Here is a 9,781-nt window from a genome sequence, read left to right on the forward strand (position 1 = left end):
TGTATGTTTTAGTATTTTCACTTGTCATTCCTACTTTCTATATGCTTATAATTTCTGAATTGTGTATGAATTTATATTGAACCATGTTATTTTCTGTTATTAAGTTGTAGTTTAATTTCGAATCTTCATTGTTGGTCTAACATGTTTGTTTTTCTAATGAGATAAATCCCTAATGAATTTTCACCATTAGACATACATAATAGTGTAAGATCTCGAAAGATAAATATTGTATATGCAACATCTAGCTGTTCATCAATTGATGACACCTTAGACTAGTATTTTTACAATATGAAACAAGAAGATTACATAAATAAGATTACTTTGTCTTTCGCTAATCGAAGCATCGTTGGATTCCTATTTATAAACAAAATTATCCTAATTCCTCTTAGCTTATTCATTTCGAATTAGCTCAATAATATATCATTGGATGAATGGTCTATAAATCATTTCATGTCATTATATTTTCTCTTACGAAATTAAATGATGCATATGATTATAATCCCGAAATTCTATTCCCAATTGATATAAATCCTCAATCTTAGAAATCTCCTACTTGTATGGGCAAATCTGACTTAGATTTTGTATTAGTAGTGGTGGTCCAAGATAGAATTACTCATTATATTTGGTATAAATTTAAGTCTTTGACTTTAATTTTAGATTCCAAATAGAAATTTTCTTATATTTCTAATTCCAGAATACAATACAGTTACACTTTCTCAAGTGTTTAATATCCATCTTCTATTAATGGATTAAAACTGTATGGAATATGAGTTAGGTATTCTGTGACCAGGATCCACTTGCAGTATTCTAAGAACTCTTTGATGTAACTAAACCTATGTCATCAATAGACACTACCACATTTTTTTTAATCTATGGCATTTCTATCTTGTTCATAGTGGATTTGACAAGATCAATCTCTGCAAAGAGTTAATATGCCTATATCCACTGAAAGTAGTTCATCTCATTCGCAGATGGATGTACATTCAGGGGTGGATATGAGTTTTTCGTTGTATTCTTAAAACGATAACTCTAGATTATACCTTTTAACAAAGAAATTTGAAATGTTTGAAAATTTCATTAATTTCTAGCAATGGTTAAAACCATTAAGGTAAGTGATTAAAGATCTTACGAACTGATAGGGGTGGAGCAATAGTTAGTAGATATGCAGTTCAAAGATCATTAATTTGATTTTTGAATTATATCCAAACTTACCTCCCCAGAAATTTCGATTTGCACATTGATGATTAGTTACTAGTCGTTGCCTAATTTCTTCTATGGTAATACAATTTCAGAATGATGTAATGGTTGTATACTTAATGTAAATCATTACTAGATTCATGGATGACCTAATCAAAATCTTAAGAAAAGCTAGAACTGTTAACCATGGTTTGTTAGCTATTCTAAGTGATTAGGGGTGGACCATCCCATTGTCAATAGATAAGAAAGTGTTTGTTCAAACAAATACTACTTTTCTAAGATAATGACTAAGTCTGAAAACAAGTAGCAAATAAAGGAGATATTTAATTCTTGATTCCAAAAGTGTTCTATCATCTTACATATGATGATCCCACTGCCTCTGTTGTCTTGTCACAACGAAAGAGGTTTATACCATTTAGTTTTCTTCGACATAATTCACGGTACCTTGTCGTAGTGGGAGAGTTTCTAGGAACTCACCTTCTTATGACTTGGGAGACACTAGTGATTAAAATCCATTGTGAGTTTAAACAAGTAATGGATTGTCAAGATAAGAAACTAAGAAGAAAGCCAATAGAACTATGGTTTAATCCATTCACATGGAATAACCTAAAGTTTTCTATTACAAGGACATAAAAGGAAATTTTTGTTTATAAGTCCATTCAATAGACTTAACAAAACTTCCTGTTCCTAGTATTATAGGTTTGAGTTTATCTAAACCTATGGCTTGTGGTATACCTGGTAATTACTTACTCTAATACAAGCAACTTACTTTAGTGAGATGCTGAAGCATTTTCTTTCTAATGGCAATCTATAGAAGCTTCACAACTTCTTAGACATAGATTTTATTTATCTAAGGAAAAGTCTCAACTATTCCAGAAAAGATAAAGCCATGAAAGAATTTCTTAAATCAACAGTGAGAGGTCTTAGATATGCTTTTGTATGCCTTAGACCAGACACCTGCTGTTGAGTGGGAGTAATGAGTAGGTATCAGATTAATCCAGGAGAAGAACATTGGAAGACAATCAAGTAAATCTTAAGATAAAGAAGAGGAACTATATGTTAGTCAATAAGGGTGTGTTTAAAACTCTTAGACTACACCATATCAGATTTTGAAATTTGCCTTTGTGCTAGTAAATCTTTCTGATAAGATGGTGGTTACTCTGGGGGTGGAATAGTGATTTTGGAGAAGTGTAAAAACCTATCTAAAGTCTCTAGGTCTACCAGAAAGGGACTGAATGTTAAGGTTGCAGGAAAAGTACTTATTCAGTCTAAGAAAAGTTCTATACATTTTTGGCATCATTCCAAATTGCCTTAAACTACTAGTGTTAATTTCCTGATTAACCAAAAGTAGTTGCCAAAGATATAGAATCCAGTATCCCAAGAGAGTAGACTTATAGAGAGGAATTTTACATTATCAATGATTTTGTGATTAAAGGAAGAGTAATGGTGGAGAAAAGGTTGTGTTTAATTCAACCTTTCAGGTCCTATTACGAGGAGTTTACTACTACTACACTTGATTTGTATATCAAGGTGTTGAGATTATTTGAAACGCACTTTTTGTTTTATATTAGTGCAAGGGGGAGTTTGTTGGGTTTTATGCCCTAAATAAAACTCATTTCAATATAATCAGATTTACTTATTAATATAGATCAGAAATAACATTTAATGTTGCATGGTTCACATGATTTATTTCATGATTATATGTACATAATGTATAAATTAATCTGAAACCCTTTTCACATACTTGATCCTGTTTATTGTGCCGTCAACACATTGGAAAGTAAACATGACTATGTGAATAAAGTTTCCTAGATTTATCAGACATAGGGTTTTACTGATATGATAATCTACAAAAGAGTTTACTTGCATTTGGAGAAGTGCTATGTTCTTTCCAGAGCATTGGTTAAAGTAAAGCTCATGTTGGATGCATGGAGTATGCATCGGAAGGGACCGATATTGAACTTTGACTTAGATTTAATTAAACTTACCGTAAAATCTATTCAAGTCAATATCGCCAAGTTGATCCTAGATCAAATGTTCTTAATCCTGTTATGATTAGGCTCAATCTTGAAAGGCTATTCGTGTTCTTTGATTTGTTAGTTAAGCCTACTTTTAGGTCAGGGTGATACGTACATTTTGGGAACACGGTAGTGCAATTGGAGGGAGTGCTAGCATAAACATGGAATCTATAGCTTCTATCTGGCGAATAGTAAGCAAAGGATGATCTCCTTCGAGCTTGACCAAACGAACATAAATGGTGGAGTACTCATTTCACATAAGCTGAAATATCATTTATGCGGGGTCAAGTGTTTTAAGGAATAAATACATTGTAGGGTGTAACGGTAATTTAATCCCTTTACAGTGTAGATCATTCATATAGAGGATCATTGATCAAATTAGGATTATAACAATGGATAACTAATGATGTGTCTATATGGTAGAACATATAGAGCATTCTATATACTGAGAGTGCAATTCTAAGTTCTATGCGTGGATTCAACGAAGAATTAATAAGTTAGTGAATTTTAGTGCTAAATTCTTGATCTACTTATTGGAAGCTCGGTTATATAGACCCATGGTCCCCGCACTAGTTGAGATAATATTGCTTGTAAGACTCATGTAATTGGTTTTGATTAATCAATTATAATTCTCAATTTAGACTATGTCTATTTGTGAATTTTTCACTAAGTAAGGGCGAAATTGTAAAGAAAGCGTTTTAGGAGCATATTTGTTAATTATGATACTTTGTATGGTTGAATTAATAAATATGATAAATGACAATATTATTTAATAATTATTTATAGTTATTAAATAGTTAGAATTGGCATTTAAATGGTTGAATTAGAAAATTGGCGTTTTTGAGAAAAATCAGATGCAGAAAAGATAAAACTGCAAAATTGCAAAAAGTGAGGCCCAAATCCACCTTGCATGGCCGGCCACTTTTGTAGGGTTTTCCCTCTGATATTTTCATTATTTTAATGCCAAATAATTCAAACCTAACCCTAGTGGAATGCTATAAATAGATAGTGAGGCTTCAGGAAATTTACACTAAAATTTCTGACACTTCTAATTCAGAAAAAACTGAGCCTTCTCTCTCCCTATCTGGCTGACCACTCCCTCTCTTCTTTTCTTCTTCAATATTTCGAAATTCTTAGTGTATGAGTAGTGCCCACACAGAGCAAGTGATACCTCAATCATAGTGAGGAAGATCGTGAAGAAAGACTTTCAGCAAGAAGGAGTTTCAGCATCAAAGATTCAGAGAAAGAGATCCAGGTTCAGATATTGATAATGCTCTGCTACAGAAAGGAATCAAGGCTAGATATCTGAACGGAAGGAGTCATTATATTCTGCTGCACCCAATGTAAGGTTTCCTAAACTTTATATGTGTTTATTTCATCGTTTTAGAAAGTTCATATTTAGGGTGTTAATAAACATACTTGTGAGTAGATCTAAGATCCTGGTAAAATAATTTCAAACATTTATAACCTAAATTCACTGACTTATTAATTCTTCGTTGAATCCATGCATAGAACTTAGAATTGCACTCTCAGTATATAGAATGCTCTATATGTTCCACCATATAGACACATCATTAGTTATCCATTGTTATAATTCTAATATTATCAATGATCCTCTATATGAATGATCTACACTGTAAAGGGATTAGATTACCGTTACACCCTCTTATGTATTTTATCCTTAAAACACTTAACCCTGTATAAATGATATTTCAGCTTATGTGAAATGAGTACTCCACCATTTATTTTCGTTTGGTTAAGCTCGAAGGAGATCATCCTTTACTTACTATTCGCCAGATAGAAGCTATAGATTCCATGTTTATGTTAGCACTTTCACTCAATTGCACTACCGTGTTCCCAAAATGTACGTATCACCCTGACCCAAAAGTAGGCTTAACTAACAAATCAAAGAACACGAATAGCCTCTTGAGATTGAGCCTAATCATAAAAGGATTAAGATCATTTGATCTAGGATCAACTAGGCGATATTGACTTGAATAGATATTACGGTAAGTTTAATAAATCTAAGTCAAAGTTCAATATCGGTGCCTTCCGATGCATACTCCATGCATCCAACCTGAGCTTTACTTTAACCAATGCTCTGGAAAGAACATAGCATTTCTCCAAATGCAAGTAAACTCTATTGTAGATTATCATATCAGTAAAACCCTATGTCAGATAAATCTAGGAAACTTTATTCACATAGTCATGTTTACTTTCCAATATGTTGACAACACAATAAACAGGATCAATTATGTGAAAAGGGTTTCAGATGAATTCATACATTATGTACATGTAATCATGAAATAAATCATGTGAACCATGCAACATTAAATGTTATTTCTGATCTATATTAATAAGTAAATCTGATTATATTGAAATGAGTTTTATTTAGGGCATAAATTCCAACAGAACCTTCGTAATGCTCTTGAACTCATGCAAGGCCATACTAATACTCCAGACCATGATCAGGAAGAGCTCTGTGCTACAGTGAACCTTGCATTTGAAGAGCAAAGGCGTCTGTTCACTGCATGGAGGGATAAAGAGGTGGAAACATTGAGGGCTCAACAAGCAGCCATAGATGATTGATGAAGACAGGCCACCGTACGGTAGGCGGCCAGACCTTATCTAGTAATTCTTCAGGAGAAGTTATACCTAATAACTCCACCCAGGTTAATGGTTCTGGCCCAATGTTTGGCCAAACCAACCAGTCACTGAGACCACCTAATGCATCTATATTTAATAGACTAGGAATGACTCATGATCTAAGGGATAATCTAAATAGAAGGATAGGGCTAGACAAACAGTACGTCTCGCCAGCCACTCAGCCCGGGGCCCATGCTTAAAATCCAGCTCAAAGAGATCCTGACGTGACTCTAGTCGGCCAAGAGACCAAACAAGTTAATCCATCCGTGGAAGCACAGTTGGATGAACTAAAAAACATGTTCCAAGGTCTGGCTAGTCAGAAGAACAATGACCTCAAGTTGGACAGAGCACGTGGATCCCCACTCTCTCCAGAAATTAATGCTCTAGAATTGCCCCACAAGATCAAGATGCCGACCTGGAAGATGTATACTGGGAAGGAAGATCCCTTATCATATCTTAAATATTTTGAAATGCAAATGGACCTACAGGGAGTACGAGGAGATGTATGTTGTAGAGTTTTTCCTGCCACACTCTCAGAAGCCGCCCAGTAATGGTACTTCAAGTTGGCACCTGGAAGGTTAAACTCTTGGAAGAATTTCTCCTCAAAATTCCATGCACAATTCTCTTTATCTTGCCAACTCCCATTGCATTTAGAGGACTTGGTCAAAGTGAAGCAAAGGCCAGGAGAACCTCTCCGAGCTTACATCAGCAGATTCATGACGGAGGCGACAAAAGTTGCATGGTTAACCAAAGAAGGGAAATTAATTGTGATACTGGGGCGCATTGAAGTTCTTGGAGAGCTTTGGAAGGACATCAAGAGAGACGGACCAGTAGATTCTATGAGTGACTTCCTCGATCATGCAGATGGTTTCATCAAGCTTGAAGAGGCAATTCAGCGAGCAGATGTCGAGCTTAAACCAAACCAATCACAAGCTCCCTCTACTGGAACATCCATTTAGCACTCCCAGTACCCGAGTAATTCAAGATCGGGCGGTAAAAGGTCTAACAACAACAACAAATAAGGTAATGGGAAAAAGGGAAAGTTCGCTGGTAAGGCCGAACAGGCCCTTAGAGACAATTCTTCTAAGTTCACTGCTTTCTCTATCTTGACTGAAGATTTGGAAACCATTTACATGGCTACTCAGACAGTAGCTCCGTATAAGAAACCTGCTCCCATGAAAAAGGACATAAGTAAGAGAGACATGTCCAAGTTTTGCCGTTTTCATGAAGATTATGGCCATGACACGAATGAATGCAACAATTTGAAGCAGCAAATGGAATTTCTAATTAGAAAGAATAACTCACAGATGCAAAAATATGTCAAGTCTGATCAAAATCGGAGGGCCACCCAGACAGACAATAATCAAGATTTACTGCCACCACAAGTAGAAGGGAATTTACAAATCATTATTGGAGGCCCGCACATAGCTGGAGATTCAGGCAAAGCCTGGGAAAGGTATGCTCGAACATTATAGCATGAGAAAAAGGAAGTGGTCCTGGCCGTCCAAGAAAGGAAGCCAAAAATACCGCGAGCAGCAGAACCCACCATAACATTCAACGAAGAGGATGCTATCAAAGTAAATTTCCCGCACAAGGATTTGTTGGTCGTGGAAGTATAGATAGCCAACAAAATTGTGGCCCAAAACATGATAGATAATGGAGCCTCTGCAAATATCTTGTTCAAAACACCATATCAAAAAATGGGGCTCCAACTCAAAGACTTAACCCCCTGTCTTCAGCCCGTATATGGTTTCTCCGGCCAGAGTATTGCACCTCTAGGGCGAATTTGCCTACCCCTCACTGTTGGGAAAACTCCAAAGAGCATAACTGTAATGACACAATTTTTGTTATTGGATGTTCCATCAACCTTTAATGTAATGTTAGGCTGACAAGCTTTATATGACTTAAAGGTTGTTACGTCGATATTTCATTCGTGCCTCAAGTTTCCAACAAAGAATGGGGTTGGGTGCCTAAGAGGAAATCAACATGTTGCACGGGAATGTTACAACCTTGCCCTAACCAAGGCTAAAAAGGAAGTATCTGTTGGGAATTTATTTTACCAGGATCTTAGATCCACTCACAAGTATGTTGTTTAAACACCCTAAATATGAACTTTCTAAAACGATAAATTAAACACATATAAAGTTAAGAAAACCTTACATTGATGCAGTGGAATTAATGTCTCCTTCCACTCAGATCTCTAACCCTTGATTCCTTTGTGTAGCAGAGTATAATCAAGATCTGAGCCCGAATGTCCTTCTTCTTCAAGTTTGATCCTTCACAGTCTTCCAATCTATGATTGAGTTACTGCTTGCTGTGTGTGGGCACTTACTCTTTCACTAGGGTCACGAAAAAGATGAAGGGAAAAGAGAGAGGGATTTCGGCCAGGTATAGAAAGTGGGGAAGGCTCAGTTTTTCTGAAGAGAGAAATTTCTGTGAGAAAGATGATCTGAAAACTTGTTACTTGACTGAGCCATCACTTTCTATTTATAGGCAACTACTAGGTTTAGGTTAGAATTTATTTGGCATTAAAATAATGAAAATATTAATTTTAAAAACCAACTTAAGTGGCCGGCCATGGTGTGGTATTGGGCCTCACTTAATTTTGCAGTTTTACCAAATTTTATCTCTATTTTCTCAAAAATGCCAATTTTCCAATTCTAACCTTTTAAATGCCAAAACTAATTATTTAATAACTAAAATAGATTATTAAATAATATTGTCATTTAATTTAATTATTAATTAGACATATAAAGTCCATTAATAAATAAATAAACCTAGAAAACTCTTTTCATTACAATTTCCCCCCTGCTTAGTGAAAATTCATAAAATTAGACATAGTCTAACTTTAGAATTATAATTGATCAATCACGAATCAATTAATGAGTCTTACAAGCAGAATGTTCTCAACTAGAATGGGGACCATGGATCTATATGCTGAGCTTCCAATAAGTGAACCAAATTTACCAAGTAAATTCCTACTTATTAATTCTTCGTTGAATCCACTCTTAGAACTTAGAATTGCACTCTCAGACTTATATAGAGCATATTGTATGTTCCACGATATCAATATACTATCTCATTTAACCATTGTTATAATCTTATTGTGATTTAAAGATCCTCTATATAGATGATTTACATCGAGATGGGATTTCTTTACCGTTCTCACCCCTCAATGTATTTTGCCCCTTAAAATACTTAGCTACCTGTAAATGGTGTTTAGTGATCTAATAATTAGTCAGTTAAACAAGAGCTCATCCATTTACTTCTATTTGCTAAGCTCGAAGGGAATCATCACTTGACTTCTATACACCAGTAGAAGCTATAGATTCCATATGTATGTTCAGCACTCCCACTCAATCATACTATCATGTTCCCAAAATGTACGTATCACCCTGACCCAAAAGTAGGCTTAACTAATAAATCAAAGAACATGAATAGCACTCCTGAGTTGAGCCCAAGCATATCAGGATTTAGATTCTTTTAATCTTAAGATCAACTACTGATATTGACTTGGAAAGATATGTGTAACGGTAAGTTTGTAATATCTTAACTTAGTTGCAATATCGGTCCAGTCCAATGTATACTCCATACATTCGAAACTAGTAGACTTTACTAATGTCCTAGAAAGAACATAACACTTACTCCAAGTGTAAGTACACATCATCGATGATTATCACATTAGTGTAAATCCAATAACACTGATGAAACAGGGACCAAAACTTTTGATTCATATGATCACAATCACATTCCACTGTGTTGACGATACTGTAATTGTGAATAAACATATGATATGGATTTAACTGATTTTGTGTGTAAATGTAATAAACATATTAAACATATTAAACCATTAGCATGTAAAAATCATGCAAACATCAATCACTTCAAATTTCTTATATTGATAACTAATCAGATTGTAA

The 9,781-nt window shown here is 34.9% G+C and overlaps 1 protein-coding gene across 1 annotated transcript; it reads left to right on the plus strand.

Annotated features, from left to right (window-relative positions):
* The first annotated feature begins 6,994 nt into the window (after positions 1 to 6,994).
* LOC133033440 (uncharacterized) lies at positions 6,995 to 7,835 on the plus strand. Its single transcript, XM_061108164.1, has 2 exons — positions 6,995 to 7,317; positions 7,772 to 7,835. The coding sequence occupies exons 1-2, from the start codon at positions 6,995 to 6,997 to the stop codon at positions 7,833 to 7,835; spliced, it is 387 nt and encodes a 128-aa protein (XP_060964147.1).
* The last annotated feature ends 1,946 nt before the right edge of the window (positions 7,836 to 9,781 follow it).

Source organism: Cannabis sativa, unplaced genomic scaffold (genome assembly GCF_029168945.1).
Source record: "Cannabis sativa cultivar Pink pepper isolate KNU-18-1 unplaced genomic scaffold, ASM2916894v1 Contig7, whole genome shotgun sequence".
Taxonomy (NCBI): Eukaryota; Viridiplantae; Streptophyta; class Magnoliopsida; order Rosales; family Cannabaceae; genus Cannabis; species Cannabis sativa.